Below are 18,113 nucleotides of genomic sequence, written 5' to 3' on the forward strand. Positions count from 1 at the left end.
ATGTGTGAATGGTTGGTTGTTGACTGATAAACCAGAGCTTGCCACTTACAGAATCCCAGGTTATTTCTACAGTCAACAGGAAATTACATTTTATGCGTCACAATAATACACTAGAAATATTGCTGACCTAACTTTTATATTTATTTTATCACATAATAATCAACCTCAAAGGTCCCATATTGTAAACTAATTGTGTAGCTCATGTCTGCACTGCACACTCTATCACACTCAGATCTCCTCTTTTGTGCCGTAGTTTCTCCATCATGTGGCCTCAGATGGAACTGCAGTCTCAGTCACATGAAGTTTGGGGTTTGATCTCCCTGTACAGAGGTGAGCTAGCTGGTCTATTTACACAGACACTGTAAGATAGCCTGGTGTCTAAGATAGCTGAGCATCGATATGGTACAATGTCCAAAAATTGCAGAATTGGTTAGGTATTACCCGTCTATTAGCATACCAATTCATAGAGATTCATGAACGTCTGCAGACACCAAGGTAATTGATCAACTAGGCTATTAGTCAAGGTATGGGCATGTGTATTTGCTAGTATAGTTAATTAATTTGTTTGACCTGATGGATAAAACAGTCAGAAAAGGTCAACATTAGAGGGAAACATTTGTTTTTATTTGGACATAAGGGTTCTCAACATCCATTACATCACAAGGGATTCAACCAATCAGACACTCATGAACAGACAGCATCACTAGACACGTGTTAAAGAGAGAGAGAGAGAGAGAAAAGAGGGTAAACAGTATGACAACAACTCACACTCACCACTATAGGCACTCAGCCACTCAGCCGGTCTCTGAATGCCACTTTGTAAGCGTTGTTATCTTATCCAACATACAAAAGACATTACCTATTTTTAGCATACATTCCAGAAATCGCTTAGAGAGGAAAGAGAGTGCACCAAGTGTCTTATAAACCGTGCAAGTAGAGGAGCTAGGATATATTGACAGACCGACCCACTGTTGCCTACAACAACGCAATGATGTGTTAGCTATGAAGGAGGATGATCAGTATAAGAGAGAAAACTGAAAAAAAATGAAATTATTGTTGAGTGTACAGTAGTCTTCTTCATAAATCTATTACCCTTCCATGAATCACCTAGAGCATATTAGGTAATACATTCTACAAGTAAATACTACATTTCAGTCATTCTGTTAGTAGACATCTGAAAAGTAGCAATTCCTCTATAGCAATGTGTACAGTACATATTTACATCATTCTTGTTTTCACATATTCCTCAGAGGAAATGATGTGTGTGATGTAACGCTGAAGGGGAAAATACCAAACATGACTGACAACATACCATATAGTTTAAAAAAGTAATTGAACAAGTTCATTAAAAAGTAATGATGTGCACAAAAGGCACTTTAAAAATACTCATTTAAGACAAAAAGGTATAAATAAACAAAATACACATTTTAAAAAATATTTTAAATGTGAACACAGTCTAGTAGTACATAAAGATGTTAATCTTACTTTTGCAAATAAACAGTTAAAGTCTGTGGTTTGCTTTATCTTTGAAAATATAGCTTATGTATGTTTGAGAAAAATGGACTTGAATGTACGCTTCAGTTTTACTGATGAGAAATGTGGTTAAGAAAAATGTTATGTAATTCTTGTAGGAAAAAAACATGATTTAGTTGTTGGTGACAGCTCCTCTCGACAGAGAGCACCCTCTTAGTTTAATTTTCTTATTAAACCGTATGACTTTATTTATTTTTAATAAAATACACAGAATGAATTGAAATGCATTTGTTTTCATCATCTAATTATTTGCCCATTATTCTCCTGTTGGAAAGGTCTGTCCATCTGAGTTCACCCATACCAGACCATTATCCACAGGGTACTTGTACTTGAAGCAATACCATATATGACCAGCAGAAGGTGGAAGTGTATAACTTCGGTTGCTTTCCATGTCTCTGTGTGCATATAGGCTAGAATCTAACCAGCAGGGGACAGTGTAATGGACAGAGGAGGGCAGGGTTGACAAACAACAGACAGGGATGACACGTTTTTTCAAATGAAACTATGCATCTCAAAGTAAACTGTGTATGAAATCAAGATCTGTACACTTTACAACAGTGACTGAATGATGTTGATATGATTGATAATGGAATCACAGCCTGAGATTCATGCTGCTAAATCAGATTTTTCTTAAATCTACCTTAGCTGACAATTCAATTCCATTGCCCACACAATACTGCTACATGTTAGTGACAACAGGTATTCTCATATTCCAAAAAGGTTAGACTAATAGGATATAGTAGCCCACCTCTCGAAAGCATAATGACTACGCTATAAGTCAATTGTGTGTTTTACAGAGGAAAGACACCGCAAACAGCCATTGTTGAATTGTCATATTGTATGAGTCGAATGGTACAGCATAAAGCATGCAGAGCAGGGCATGTCGTATACAATGCAGTCCAACCACACAACTGTATGACTGAGCAGAGTGGCAGGAGCGGGCTTGGGCCAGCACAGGATATAATTCAACATGGCAGCTACAGTATAGGCCAGTACGTGCTTACATTTCCTTGCTGAAGGACTGAAAACAAGAAGTGGAATGAGATACTGGGGCATGACAGTGAGGATGTTATACCCAAGGGGAGAAGAGGTAAGGAAGATAAGACCACTGTGCTGCTGTTATTATTTTACCACATTTCCCGCTAACTGCTCAAGCAACACTGGAGTTGTCTAGGTAAGGTATCACATTTTAGATTAAAAGGAATATTGTAACAGTACTTTCCAGCATATTTTGCATGTTAAAAGCATGACATAAATCAGACTCGAACAGGCAAGAGGTTGCTTTAGAGATGGCAAAGTGTACAGTATGAAATCTGATTTGGGCGGCCGGTAGCCTAGCGGTTAAGAGCGTCGGGCCAGTAACCGAAAGGTCACTGGATCAAATTCCAAGCCGACTAGTTAAAAAATCTGTCAATGTGTCCTTGAGCAAGGCACTTAACCCTAATTGCTCCTGTAAGATGCTCTGGATAAGAAAGTCTGCTAAAATGTGAATGTAAAAATGTGTGTCTAAAGAGCTTTCATGGGCACAAAGTTGTATGGGTATTTGGGTCAGATGGGAAGAGTTCCTATTTTGTATGGGTATCTCCACCATCCATGCCACACAGGGCTCACAGGGGAAGCCTGTTGGACTGTAGTGGATGGAGGCTGACAGATTTGGACTGAGTCAGTGAGCTCTCATCCAACTTAGAGAAGTGTTAGGCTCAGTCCAAATAGTGCTCAGGACCGGCCACTAGAACACCCAACATCAGCTTGGTAACCAAAATCAGTCAGTCTGGTTGTGGACTGACTTCACACAGGTTACCGTGTAGACTTCTAGAGCTGTTGGAACAATGAGGGACTATGGGGTAAGGGGCCATGGTCAACAGTATTCTCACAGTATTACAAAATAAAAGTGGGTTTAAACCTTACTGTGGCAAAAAATGGTATAATGCACTCCTTTTACTGTCTTAAATATGAATAATAGAGAGAACATCAGGATCCATTTGAGTGCAAATGGAATTTTAACTCATAAATACAATGTGTGGTATGATGTTGACATCCCCATGACCACATATTCTTAACACAACCATCAGTGCTGTGTTTAGTATGTGTGTTCAAGCAGAAAATTATGAAAACAACACAAAGGAAGCAGAACCTTTCGATGTGTTGTCTTTGTTTGGGGGTTGACTCTTTTGTTTGTTTGTTTTTTGACAATGCCATTCACATCTCCTTGCTTGTTCTGTCTGGGCCTGTACAAAATGTATACCATTTCAAAAAAATTAAAATACATAAACTATATACAAATTCAACTACATGTTTACCACAGGTTAGGTTTCTTACATTGAATTGGTATATTGGTTCAGTTTCTGCATCTCATATACGTATACAATGTTGCTATGGTGTTACTTTGTTGAACATCCCTTATACTACAGTACAAACAAAAAGGCATAACAACTTCAAGTAAGTCTCTATTTACAGCCAAAAGGCCGGTGACCATCTTGGTTACAGTCTCTTAGACACAGGCTGGTAGACAGTGTCCAATCCAGAGAGAAAGGGATGAGACACCTTACTGGTGAGTGTCCAATCCACCAGCAAGGGATGAGACTGGACAACCAGTGCAGGATGAAAACCAATCCCAAAATCCCACAAGTACTTCTTCACGTTTTGCAGTCAATTAATCACTAAAAAGCCGGACCTGGCCACATACTTCTAATTTTGAGGTAAAAAAAGAAAAATAAAAAAATAAGTTTTACTTAGAGGTGATTTTATTCTTTATTTTCACGTCTGGTTTTAAATCAAGCTTCAGAGAGAGTTGTGTTGATAGGCAAAGCCTTACAGCTTCTCTGCCTGCCGTCACCATGGCAACTCAGGCTCACTCCAGGATCTTCCTGAATTCAAGAAATAAAGTCAAACTCAAAATGAGGAAGGAAAAATCCCAAACTGTTCTCAGAGAACACATCGACAACGCATCATCCCATTCCTATCGGCTTTCCTCTGTGTCAAACAGTTGCAACATGACAACCCTAATTCTCCTTCAGAGCTACATGGTGCCAGACTTGTCCCCGGCTGCGTTAGCTGCATTGGCTGCAGAGCTAGCCGTGGCAGTGCTGTTGGGGAAGATCTTCTCGGTGGGCGTGACAGCAGGGCTTCCCACCCCAGAGGAACTGGAGCTGGAGGAGCGGTGCCCGGTGGGGGGTGGGCGGACAGGCCTCATGGGCGGGGGGCGCAGCTGGGCTCCGGCCAGACGGGCTGACAGGGTGGGCTTAAAGGTGCTCATCATCTCAGAGGTGGAACTGCTGCTGCGGCGCATGGCTGCGTCTGGGTCGCGGATCATGATGGTGTGGAGGGGGCTGCCCGGCTCAGAGTTCACAGGGTTCTTTATGGTGGTGTCCAGGGTGTCCAGCACCACGTCTGGAGCCTGCTTGGCCGTGTTCTGGCGCTCCAGTTCACGCAGCTCATGTAGGGCCGTGGTCATGGTCTTCTCTATGTCCTGACATACACAAAACACACAGAAAACGTGAAAGGAGATCATTCTTGTGATTTTTTTAATAAAGCATAGCCAGTCCAGAAGGGAAACTCGAGTGAGGTGGCATCAGCTGATTGCATTAGCAGATATTGCACTAACTGGATGAATTTCATTTAATTACACGCGTTCTATTTAAGTCGACCAGTTCTACACCTGCACATGCTTCGTCAATACCAGATGTCACACGCTCGCATGCGTTGGTGTTTCTTGCTGAATTGCTGCTGCAACTAGCTGTTACTCCCTATGCTTGTTGTTTCTGATATCCCACCACCACCCCAGCCTCTACCTGCATGGATTGTGTGTTTCCGCCTTTGGGGTATTTGATATAGAATATCGTGCTCACTGCCTGTAGTTATATTATCATCTTCATATGATGCTTCGCTCTGGCAGCGAGCTACCCTGAAGGAACAGAGGCCTAACGCCAAGACATGCATTGTTATCTTTTCGAATAAATGGTCAAACGTACATGTGGTGTTTTCTTTCTGAATTCTGCTCCATTCCCCTGTCATGTACAGTACCAGTCAAAAGTTTGGAAACACCTACTCATTCAAGGGTTTTTCTTAATTTTTTACTATTTTCTACATTGTAGAATAATAGTGAAGACATGAAAACTATGAAATAACACATATAGACTCATGTAGTAACAAAGAAAGTGTTAAACAAATCAAAATATATTTTCGATTCTTCAAAGTAGCCATGCTTTGCCTTGATGACAGCTTTGCACACTCTTGGCATTCTCTCAACCAGCTTCACCTGGAATGTTTTTCCAACAGTATTGAAGGAGTTCCCACATATGCTGAGCATTTGTTGGATGCTTTTCCTTCACTCTGTGGTTCAACTAAACCCAAACCATCTCAATTGTGTTGAGGTCGGGTGATTGTGGAGGCCAAGTCATCTGATGCAGCACTCCATCACTCTCCTTCTTGGTCAAATAGCCCTTACACAGCCTGGAGGTGTATTTTGGGTCATTGTATGGTTGAAAATAGCATTTATTTGGGCTGCAGCAGAGGTAACTCTGGGTCTTCCTTTCCTGTGGCGGTCCTCATGAGAGCCAGTTTCATCATAACACTTGATGGTTTTTGCGACTGCACTTGAAGAAACTTTCAAAGATCTTGAAATCTGCAGACTGTCTCTGACATTTACACTAAGTCAGGGCTGCTTCACCCAGACACACACACACACACACACACACACACACACAGGACATCACATCTCGCTCTGTTCTTCCAAACACCAGCGGCTCTCTAACTAGCCTCTCTAGTAGACTCTCTCTGTTCCCTCTCCTCACACAGTACAGCCCAACAGCACCAAATGAAGAAAATAATATCCCCTTTTTAATGGCTGCACACTCATTACCACTGTCACAATCACACACACACACACACACACTCTCTCTCAAAATCCCCCACACAATCCGTCTGTCTGAATAACAGATTAATTGATGAGTGGAGAATAATTAATGATCAAAGACTGGGTTTAGTCAGGCCCTGACAGTGCAGGGTCATCAACATGGGCTCAGTCTGAAATAGGGCTCTGATAGGAGACCACTATCATTAGCTGCACTGATCATAGCTCTGCCATTTCTAAAGCTGCCTCTGTGGCTCTATTCATTTTCCATGTATCCAGCGCTGGGCTTGTGCTGCCGATATGAAGGATCATTAGTACTCTGTGTAATTTACTTCATTTCACCATCGCCATGAAAAGCATTTCGCTCTGGTCTCTAGGGAATTAATATTCTCTGATTGACTCTGCTGTGTGATATTTCGGGAAGGTATGACAAATAGCTATCATTTTCGTAGGCCACACAAAGTATCACTTGCGCACCACTATTGATTCCATTCCATATTCCATATTGTCTGAGTTCTATGACTGATAAGGCTACAGGACATGGGGAAAAGAGGTTATGCAGTTATATTTGGCCGAGGTAATACTTTAGAACCTGGGGCTGATAGGAAATAAGGTCCATACCTCTGCCAGTGTCTCAGCCCCCAGTGACTTGTGGTCCCCCAGGCTACTGTGGCGTGTGGCCCCTGCTACGGGCCTCAGGGGGTGGCCCTCAGGGTAGGCTTTCCTGTCAGCGTAGTTGATGCTGCCCGCGCTGCCAAATGTTCCCAGGCGCCTCTTCTCTGGGCTCTCCATGCGGCTCCTGCTAACTGCCACCTTGTGGGGGCTGCTGGGACAGGCTGCGGCTCGCGGGGGTGTGTCAGTGCCCCGAGAAGGGCTGTGGGTCTCTCCACTGTGGCGTCGAGGGGTGGCGGCCCCGTCAGAAGGTAGCCGCACCCTGAGGAGAGAGATGACATCACAGTCACACAGAGTAGGATTAGGTTGGCCCTTGACACTGATCTACAGTCAGTTTGAAACATTGAATATTTACTCCATAAATGGTTAAGATTAGCATTTGGAGAGGTTAAACTGATCTTACATTTGTGCATATAAGCAACCCAGAGTGAGTTAAACATTGAGACTAGAAAGAGAAGGGCTACATTTCAATATGTAGTCCTTGTCAGTCGTTACCCACCTCCCCATGACTCCTCCAAAGTTGGAGTCGGGGGATTGTTCACACGGTGATGGGACGTCGTTTTTGAATGAGGCCTTGTCATCCAGCAGTGGTCCACTGCTCGCCTCGCTGTCCGCCTTCTGACTGAGATTATCCGAGAATGCATCATCCCTGCGAGGAGAGCGAGAGAATGAACATTATTCATACAGTTGGTAGAGATCTCATTTGGACTGCTGTTTATTCAAACTAATTGGTCCATATTTACACAGGGCTCTGGTTTTCAATCTGCAGTCAGTTTATCTGTTCCAAACAGCTCTGGAGCCCCTCCTTTTGAACATTGATCATTCCAATGTATTCCTCCTAACACAAAAAGTAGCAATATGAGACTCTGGCTTTACTGCCCACTCAATATCCAAATGGATTCATTAAACAGACACCAGCAATGATTAGTCATTTCACATTTACATTTTAGTCATTTAGCAGATGCTCTTATCCAGAGCGACTTACAATTAGTGCATTCATCTTAAGATAGCTAGGTGAGACAACAACACATAAGAATCGTATAACAGGTCATTTTCCATCAGAAAAGTCAGTGCTAGTAGGAAAAGACAATTGCCTTTCTTTTTATTATTGTCAGCATTATTATTATTTGGGAGGGGGGGCGTCGGGGACGCCACAAGAGTTATTTAACCAGGACAGAAAAGGGTGATTGAAAGGGTGATTGAAAGATTGAAACTGAGGTCCACACTCCAGTCCAGTTAGTGGTGGTAATGCACCTTAAAGTTGGTTGCCAACTGTCATGTAAAGTCCAAAGAAGAAGAAGCATGAAGGAGGAGAGATTACTAGAAACGAACTCGTTTTACACTTTTATCTGTGGATTAATTGTTGGAGTAGAGGACCTTGTGCATTTCAGGTAAAATAACAACCCAATGTTAATATCCCAGGACAAATTAGCTAGCAACAGCAAGCTAGTTAACTAAAGTGCCATAAATGTTTAATGCTTTTCCACCAGACCCTAAATTAATATAGTTGGTTCAGAGTTCGTTTTGATTTTTCAACCTGCATGTCCTTATCGCGTCTGGTGTAGGTGGACAAAAATCAACAAGCGCGAGATTGCGTGCTCGCTCTGGTCAGCATGTAAGGTATGCAATGACTAACATGACAAAAGGAACTGATGATGCACTACCGAATTTGGAAATTGCATCTTCTGCATTCTGCTATTACAAGTTTCAATAGTAAGCTCACAGCCGGACTGAGTTCATAAATATATATATATTTTTAAAGACCCCCCCCCCCCCTTGCCGACCACCCCACAGTTTGGGAACCACTGGTCTAGATGGGAGATGACAAGTGCCTAGATTATGAGCCTGCAGCTGCGAGTCACTGCTTTAATGTTTGCAAAGAACGACAGGGTGATGTCCAGGGTCATGCCAAGGTCCTTTGCACTCTGGAAGGGGGACACCATGGAGTTGTCAACTGTGATGGAGAGGTCTTGGAGTGGACAGGCCTTCCCCGGGAGAAAGAGCAGTTCTGTTTTGTCGAGGCTGTACAGGGCCGACATCCAAGCTGAGATGTTTGCCAGGCACGCAGAGATGCGTGTCGCCACCTGGGTGTCAGAAGAGGGGAAGGAGAAGAGTAGTTGAGTGTCATCCACATAGCAATGATAGGAAGGACATGTGAGGATATGACAGAGCAGAGACTTGGTGTACAGAGAAAAGAGGAGAGGGCCTAGAACCGAGCCCTGGGGGTAGTACTGAGTGATTAGTGCTTTTTGAGGTCATTTCAGGTTAGATTATTACAAAATAATCATGGTTTTCGATTTCGGTTTCAATATATTTACTTATTTACTTTATCCAAGATGCCATAGCAGTCAGACGTCCTTTGTCCTCGTCTTGTCGTGTCCCGTGTGTGTGTGTATGTATATATATATATATATATATATTATTTTTATTTTTTTCTTCGCATATCTTTTATATATTTTTTCTAAAAACTCAACTTCTAAACACTCTCCTGCAACCCGCCTCACCAATTTAAAAAAAGTATTATTTACCTAAAATCTGAAATCCACAACAGAAGCTAGCCAGAAGTTAGCCAGGAGTTAGCCAGGAGTTAGTCAGTTCACTAGCTAACGTTAGAACTCAAATAACCACGGTTGGCGGTCATCAGCTATCCCTTAGCTCGAAAAGCTATCGGCAGTTTTGTACAACGTGACTCAGACCAGAGCATACCAGACCTATTTTCTCTCCATATCCCCGGATTTCTACCGCAAGCTTTGGACATTTACATCTGGATCTTGCAACTAGCTAGCTGCTATCCGAGTGACTATTGGCTAACGCCGGTCTCGGAGCTAACATCAATTATTCCGGAGCTAGCCAGCTGAAGAGTTCCATCAGCCACTCCTGGGCTACAATCACCTATCCGGACCCATTTTACTGCCGATGCGGAGCCCCATCGGGCCTTCATAACTGGACTACCGACATTATCTGCCAGAGGGAATTATCCAACTGGCCCCTCCGTCGCGACGTAACCTGAACGCCAATCTGCGGCCAGCTAATCATTAGCTGTCTTAGCGGCTGCTATCTGAATAGGTCTATCGGCCAATTTTCTTGGGCCACTATAACTATTTTTAACAATTGGATTGGTCCCCTCTACCACACGGAACCCCACTAATCTACCGACGGAAACGCACGAGGTGGCTAAAAACAGACCCTCTTCTGCCATCTTGCTACCCATGGCCCGGCTAGCTGTCTAAATTGCCGTGACCGCAACCGACCTCACTACTCACTGGACCCTTTTGATCACTTGGCTAAGCATTCCTCTCCTTAATGTCAATATGCCTTGTCCATTGCTGTTCTGGTTAGTGTTTTATTGGCTTATTTCACTGTAGAGCCTCTAGCCCTGCTCATTATACCTTATCCAACCTCTCAGTTCCACCACCCACACATGCGACGACATCACCTGGTTTCAATGATGTTTCTAGAGACAATATCTCTCTCATTATCACTCAATGCCTAGGTTTACCTCCACTGTATTCACATCCTACCATACCTTTTTCTGTACATTATACCTTGAAGATATTTTATCGCCCCCAGAAACCTGCTCCTTTTACTCTCTGTTCCGGACGTCCTAAACGACCAATTCTAATAGCTTTTAGCCGTACCCTTATCCTACTCCTCCTCTGTTCATCTGGCGATGTAGAGGTGAATCCAGGCCCTGTAGTGCCTAGCTCCACTCCTATTCCCCAGGCGCTCTCTTTTGATGACTTCTGTAACCGTAATAGCCTTGGTTTCATGCATGTTAACATTAGAAGCCTCCTCCCTAAGTTTGTTTTATTCACTGCTTTAGCACACTCTGCCAACCCGGATGTCCTAGCCGTGTCTGAATCCTGGCTTAGGAAGACCACCAAAAACTCTGAAATCTCCATCCCTAACTACAACATTTTCAGACAAGATAGAACGGCCAAAGGGGGCGGTGTTGCAATCTACTGCAGAGATAGCCTGCAGAGTTCTGTCCGACTATCCAGGTCTGTACCCAAACAATTTGAATTTCTACTTTTAAAAATCCACCTCTCTAAAAACAAGTCTCTCACCGTTGCCGCCTGCTATAGACCACCCCCTGCCCCCAGCTGTGCTCTGGACACCATATGTGAACTGATTGCCCCCCATCTATCTTCAGAGCTCGTGCTGCTAGGTGACCTAAACTGGGACATGCTTAACACCCCAGCCATCCTACAATCTAAGCTAGATGCCCTCAATTTCACACAAATTATCTATGAACCTACCAGGTACCACCCCAAAGCCGTAAACACGGGCACCCTCATAGATATCATCCTAACCAACTTGCCCTCTAAATACACCTCTGCTGTTTTCAACCAAGATCTCAGCGATCACTGCCTCATTGCCTGCATCCGTAATGGGTCAGCGGTCAAACAACCTCCACTCATCACTGTCAAACGCTCCCTGAAACACTTCAGCGAGCAGGCCTTTCTAATCGACCTGGTCCGGGTATTCTGGAAGGATATTGACCTCATCCCTTCAGTTGAGGATGCCTGGTTATTTTTTTAAATGCCTTCCTCACCATCTTAAATAAGCATGCACCATTCAAGAAATTTAGAACCAGGAACAGATATAGCCCTTGGTTCTCTCCACACCTGACTGCCCTTAACCAACACAAAAATATAATGTGGCTTTCTGCATTAGCATCGAACAGCCCCGGTGATATGCAACTATTCAGGGAAGTTAGAAACCAATATACACAGGCAGTTAGAAAAACCAAGGCTAGCTTTTTCAAGCAGAATTTTACTTCCTGCAACACAAACTCAAAAAGGTTCTGGGACACTGTAAAGTCCTTGGAGAATAAGAGCACCTCCTCCCAACTGCCCACTGCACTGAGGATAGGAAACTTTGTTACCACCGATAAATCCACTATAATTGAGAATTTCAATAAGCATTTTTCTACGGCTGGCCATGCTTTCCACCTGGCTACCCCTACCCCGGCCAACAGCACTGCACCCTCCCACAGCAACTCGTCCAAGCCTTCCCCATTTCTCCTTCTCCCAAATCCAGTCAGCTGATGTTCTGAAAGAGCTGCAAAATCTGGACCCCTACAAATCAGCATGGCTAGACAATCTGGACCCTTTTGTTCTAAAATGATCTGGCGAAATTGTTGCAACCCCTATTACTAGCCTGTTCAACCTCTCTTTCGTGTCATCTGAGATTCCCAAAGATTGGAAAGCAGCTGTGGTCATCCCACTCTTCAAAGGGGGGACACTCTTGACCCAAACTGCTACAGACCTATATCTATCCTACCCTGCCTTTCTAAAGTCTTCAAAAGCCAAGTCAACAAACAGATTACCGACCATTTCGAATCCCACTGCACCTTCTCCTCTATGCAATCTGGTTTTAGAGCTGGTCATGGGTGCACCTCAGCCACGCTCAAGGTCCTAAACGATATCTTAACAGCCATCGATAAGAAACAATACTGTGCAGCCGTATTCATTGACCTGGCCAAGGCTTTCGACTCTGTCAGTCACCACATCCTCATCGGCAGACTCAATAGCCTTGGTTTCTCAAATGATTGCCTCGCCTGGTTCACCAACTACTTCTCTGATAGAGTCCTGTGTGTCAAATCGGAGGGCCTGTTGTCCGGGCCTCTGGCAGTCTCTATGGGGGTGCCACAGGGTTCAATTCTTGGGCCGACTCTTTTCTCTGTACACATCAATGATGTCGCTCTTGCTGCTGGTGAGTCTCTGATCCACCTCTACGCAGATGACACCATTCTGTATCCTTCTGGCCCTTCTTTGGACACTGTGTTAACTACCCTCCAGATGAGCTTCAATGCCATATAACTCTCCTTCTGTGGCCTCCAACTGCTCTTAAATACAAGTAAAACTAAATGCATGCTCTTCAACCGATCGCTTCCTGCACCTGCCCGCCCGTCCAGCATCACTACTCTGGACGGTTCTGACTTAGAATATTTACATTTTAGTCATTTAGCAGACACTTATCCAGAGCGACTTACAGTAGTGAATGCATACATTTCATTAAAAAAAATTCATCGTACTGTCCCCCCGTGGGAATCGAACCCTGGTTAGACTGTAAACTGTAAACTCTCCTTCCAGACTCACTTCAAACATCTCCAATCCAAAGTTAAATCTAGAATTGGCTTCCTATTTCGCAACAAAGCATCTCTCACTCATGCTGCCAAATATACCCTCGTAAAACTGACCATCCTACCGATCCTCGACTTCGGCAATGTCATTTACAAAATAGCCTCCAATACCCTACTCAATAAATTGGATGCAGTCTATCACAGTGCCATCCGTTTTGTCACCAAAGCCCCATATACTACCCACCACTGCGACCTGTACGCTCTCGTTGGCTGGCCATCGCTTCATACTCGTTGCCAAACCCACTGGCTCCAGGTCATCTACAAGACCCTGCTAGGTAAAGTTCCCCCTTATATCAGCACACTGGTCACCATAGCAGCACCCACCTGTAGTACGCGCTCCAGCAGGTATAGCTCTCTGGTTACTCCTAAAGCCAATTCCTCCTTCGGCCGCCTCTCCTTCCAGTTCTCTGCTGCCAATGACTGGAACGAACTACAAAAATCTCTAAAACTGGAAACACATCTCCCTCACTAGCTTTAAGCACCAGCTGTCAGAGCAGCTCACAGATTACTGCACCTGTACATAGCCCATCTAGAATTTAGCCCAAACAACTACCTCTTCCCCTACTGTATTTATTTAGCACTATCTTTCACTGCAAATCTACTATTACAGTGTTTTACTTGCTATATTGTATTTGCTCACTTTGTATATAGACTTATTTTTCTACTATATTATTGACTGTATGTTTGTTTTACTCCATGTGTAACTCTGTGTTGTTGTATGGTGTCAAACTGCTTTGCTTTATCTTGGCCAGGTCGCAATTGTAAATGACAACTTGTTCTCAACTTGCCTACCTGGTTAAAGAAAAGGTGAAATAAATAAATAAATAAATAAATAAATAAATATATATATATATATATATATATATACACACACATACAGTACCAGTCAAAACTTAGAACACACCTACTCATTCCAGGGTTGTTCTTTATTTTTACTGTTTTCTACATTGTAGAATAACAGTGAAGACAGCAAAACTATGAAATAACAACATAAGGAATCACGTAGTAACCAAAAAAGTGTTAAACAAATCAAAATTGAGATTCTTCAAACTAGCCACCCTTTGCCTTGATGACAGCTTTGCACACGTTTAACATTCTCTCCAGCAGCTTCATGAGGTAGTCACCAGGAATGCATTTCAATTAACAGGAGTGCCTTGTTAAAAGTTAATTTGTGGAATTTCTTTCCTTCTTAATGCATTTGAGCCAATCAGTTGAGTTGTTACAAGATACGGGTGGAGTACAGAAGATAGCCCTATTTGGTAAAATACCAAATCCATATTATGGCAAGAACAGCTCGAATAATCAAAGAGAAACGACAGTCCATCATTTCTTTAAGACATGAAGGTCAGTCAATATGGAACATTTCAGTCGCAAAAAACATCAAGCACTATGATGAAACTGGCTCTCGTGAGGACCGCCACAGAAAAGGAAGACCCAGAGTTACCTCTGCTGTAGAGGATAAGTTCATTAGAGTTACCAGCCTCAGAAATTGCAGCCCAAATAAGTTCAAGTAACAGACACATCTCAACATCAGCTGTTCAGAGTAGACTTCACGAATCAGGCCTTCATGGTCGAATTGCTGCAAAGAAACCACTACTAAAGGAAACCAATAAGAAGAGACTTGCTTGGACCAAGAAACACGAGCAATGGACATTAGACTGGTGGAAATCTGTCCTTTGGTTTCATGACTCCAAATTTGAGATTTTTGGTTCCAACCGCCGTGTCTTTCTGAGATGCAGAGTAGGTGAACGGGTGATCTCCGCATGTGTGGTCTCCACCACGAAGCATGGACGAGGTGGTGTGATGGTGTGGGGGTGCTTTGCTGGTGACAGTGTCTGTGATTTATTTAGAATTCAAGGCACACTTAACCAGCATGGCTACCACAGCATTCTGCAGCGATACGCCATCCCATCTGGTTTGCGATTAGTGGGACAATCAATTGTTTTTTAACAGGACAATGACCCCAATCACACCTCCAAGCTGTGTAAGGGCTAATTGACCAAGAAGGAGAGTGATGGAGTACTGCATCAGATGACGTGGCCTCCACAATCACCTGACCTCAACAAAATTGAGATGGTTTGGGATGAGTCGGATCACATAGTGAAGGAAAAGCAGCCAGCATATGTGGGAACTCCTTCAAGACTACTGGAAAACCATTCCAGGTGACTACATCATGACGCTGGTTGAGAGAATGCCAAGAATGTGCAAAGCTGTCATCAATGAAAAGGGTGGCTACTTTGAAGAATCTCAAATATAAAATATATTTTGATTTATTTAACACTTTTTTGGTAACTACATGATTCCATATGTGTTATTTCATAGTGTTGATGCCTTCACTATTATTCTACAATGTAGCTAATAGTAGCAATCAAGAAAAACCCTTGAATCAGTAAGTGTGTCCAAACTTCTGACTGGTATGGCATATTTCTTAAATGCATAATGTAATGGAAATTCCAATTCCATAAATAGTGAACATTAAATTGCCAAAACATTGAAAATATTCCATTGTCTCTGATCAGGCCCACATTGGGTAGACATCAAAAGAAAAGTAGGAAACTACTATGAAATAATACAATATTTAAGTTGTGTATATTACTTCGTTTATATTTTATGACTATTATTTTTAATTCCTTAATAAAGTCATCCTCTCTCTGCTCAGGCAGTAGCAGCCAGCCAGCCAACGTTATATCATGCTCCCAATACTGTACTGTCTTTAGTCATCCTATTTAGCTAGGATAACCTGCCTAAGCATGCTGTCACAGGATCCAACGAAAGTGGCGCCCCTCCTCGGTCGGGCGGCGCTCGGCGGTCGTCGTCGCCGGCCTATTAGCTGCCACCGATCGTTGTTTCAGTTTCGTTTAGTTTGTCTGTCTGTTCCGCACCTGTTTTGTGTATGTCATTAGTGGGGACTTATTTAATGTGTGTTTTCAGTTGGGATTTTGTGCGGGATTGTTTGTTGTCCACTCAGGACGGTGGGCCCTGTGAATGTAGTTGCTTCGCTGGTTGTATTTTGGATGCTTTTGTATTTTTTGTGTTTTGTGCTGGCTGACGTCTTATTTCTCTCTTCGGACCGTTTTGCCCTGTGTTTTGGGTTGGTCATTATTATTACGCGCCCTTCTGTTTTGGCGTGACCAGTTTGTTGCCGGAGAAAATAAAAGACCGTATACTTTACCTCTGCTCTCTGCGCTTGACTCCAACCACCACTCCTAGAATCGTATGACAGAATCCCGCACCATCACCTATGGAGTCAGCAGGAGCAGAAGCGCCATCCATGGCTGAGCAGGTCTCCCAACATGCCGGCCTCCTCCACCGCCTAGGCTCGGCCATGGATCAGGTGTTGGCCCGGTTGGAGAGCTGGGAGAGAGGTGCCTCCCCAGCCAGACCAGCTCCGGTCCCTCACCCTACGCACCTATCCACACCCACTGAAGCGGGTGCCGGCGGGATCCGGATTTCACCGCCCAGGGAGTTCGATGGAACGGCCGCTGGGTGCAAGGGGTTCTTGCTCCAACTGGAACTGTACCTGGCGACCGTCCGCCCCCCTCCCTCCGACAAAGAGAGGGTGAGCGTCCTCGTCTTGTGTCTCACGGGTCGAGCCCTGGAATGGGCCAATGCGGTCTGGCAAGGTCCAGACTCGGCCCGGGGTGACTACCCGGAGTTCACCCGCCGCTTCCGGGCGGTTTTCGATCATCCCCCGGAGGGCAGGGCGGCGGGTGAGCTACTATTCCATTTGAGACAGGAGACGAGGACCGCTCAGGATTTCGCATTGGAATTCCGGACTCTCGCCGCTGGATCGGGGTGGAACGAGCGGGCCCTGATAGACCACTATAGGTGTAGCCTTCGCGAGGACGTCCGCCGGGAGCTGGCATGTAGGGACAACACCTCCACTCTGGACCAACTGGTGGATTTGTCCATTAGATTGGACAACCTGCTGGCTGCCCGGGGACGTTCCAGTCGGGGCCTGTTTGTTCCGCCTACCAGTCCTCCCGCTCCACAGCCCATGGAGATAAGGGGGGCTGCACCGAGGAGGACCGGAGGGAGGGGTCTCTCTTGCACCCGATGTGGACACAGAGGACACACTGTGGACCGGTGCTGGAGAGGTCCCTCCGGGAGTTCGGAGGGCAGGCAGAGCACCGCTTCGCCCCCCCAGGTGAGTCCGCACCAGCCACACCCAGAGCCCCCTGTCGATCACTTGTACACCTCCGTTTGTTTCCCTAATTTTTCCCCTCACTTCCAGTATAAGGCGCTAGTCGATTCAGGTGCAGCTGGGAGTTTTATGGACCATGGGTTAGCGAAGAGGTTAGGGATCCCCCTGGTTCAGCTGGACCACCCCTTCCCCGTGCACGCCCTAGATAGTCGACCGCTAGGGTCAGGCCAAGTAGGGGAGGTCACAGTGCCACTGGTTATGCAGACGTGGGGGGGTCATGTGGAGCGTCTCAGCCTGTTCATCATTGACTCCCCAGCGTTTCCGGTGGTACTGGGAATCCCCTGGCTAGCCACTCACAACCCCCAGATTTCGTGGAGACAGAGGGCTCTAACGGGGTGGTCGAGGGAGTGCTCAGGTAGGTGCATAGGAGTTTCCATCGGTGCGACTACGGTGGAGAGTCCAGACCAAGTCTCTACTGTGCACATTCCCTCAGAGTATGCCGATTTGGCTATCGCCTTCAGTAAGACGAAGGCGACTCAATTACCCCCCCATCGACAGGGAGATTGTGCGATAAACCTCCAGGCTGACGCGGTTCTTCCTAGGAGTCACGTGTATCCTCTGTCTCAGGAGGAAACAGTGGCTATGGATACATACGTCACTGAGTCCTTGAGACAGGGATACATTCGGCCCTCTAAATCCCCCGTCTCCTCGAGCTTCTTTTTCGTGAAGAAGAAGGAGGGAGGTCTGCGCCCGTGCATTGACTA

At 44.8% G+C, this 18,113-nt stretch overlaps 1 protein-coding gene across 2 annotated transcripts in view; it reads right to left on the bottom strand.

Moving 5' to 3' along the window:
* Nucleotides 1-602: 602 nt before the first annotated feature.
* The window catches only part of LOC115207893 (SLIT-ROBO Rho GTPase-activating protein 3), a 123,904-nt gene continuing 106,393 nt past the window's right edge, over nucleotides 603-18,113 (bottom strand). For both annotated transcript variants that reach the window (XM_029775436.1, XM_029775435.1), the window contains exons 20-22: nucleotides 7,557-7,706; nucleotides 7,007-7,319; nucleotides 603-5,002 (exon numbers count right to left, since the gene is read on the bottom strand). In XM_029775436.1, coding sequence (XP_029631296.1) covers nucleotides 4,553-5,002; nucleotides 7,007-7,319; nucleotides 7,557-7,706 — 913 coding nt within the window. In that variant the 3' untranslated portion in view covers nucleotides 603-4,552. The remainder of the gene's footprint in view (nucleotides 5,003-7,006; nucleotides 7,320-7,556; nucleotides 7,707-18,113) is intronic.

Source organism: Salmo trutta, chromosome 14 (genome assembly GCF_901001165.1).
Source record: "Salmo trutta chromosome 14, fSalTru1.1, whole genome shotgun sequence".
NCBI lineage: Eukaryota > Metazoa > Chordata > Actinopteri > Salmoniformes > Salmonidae > Salmo > Salmo trutta.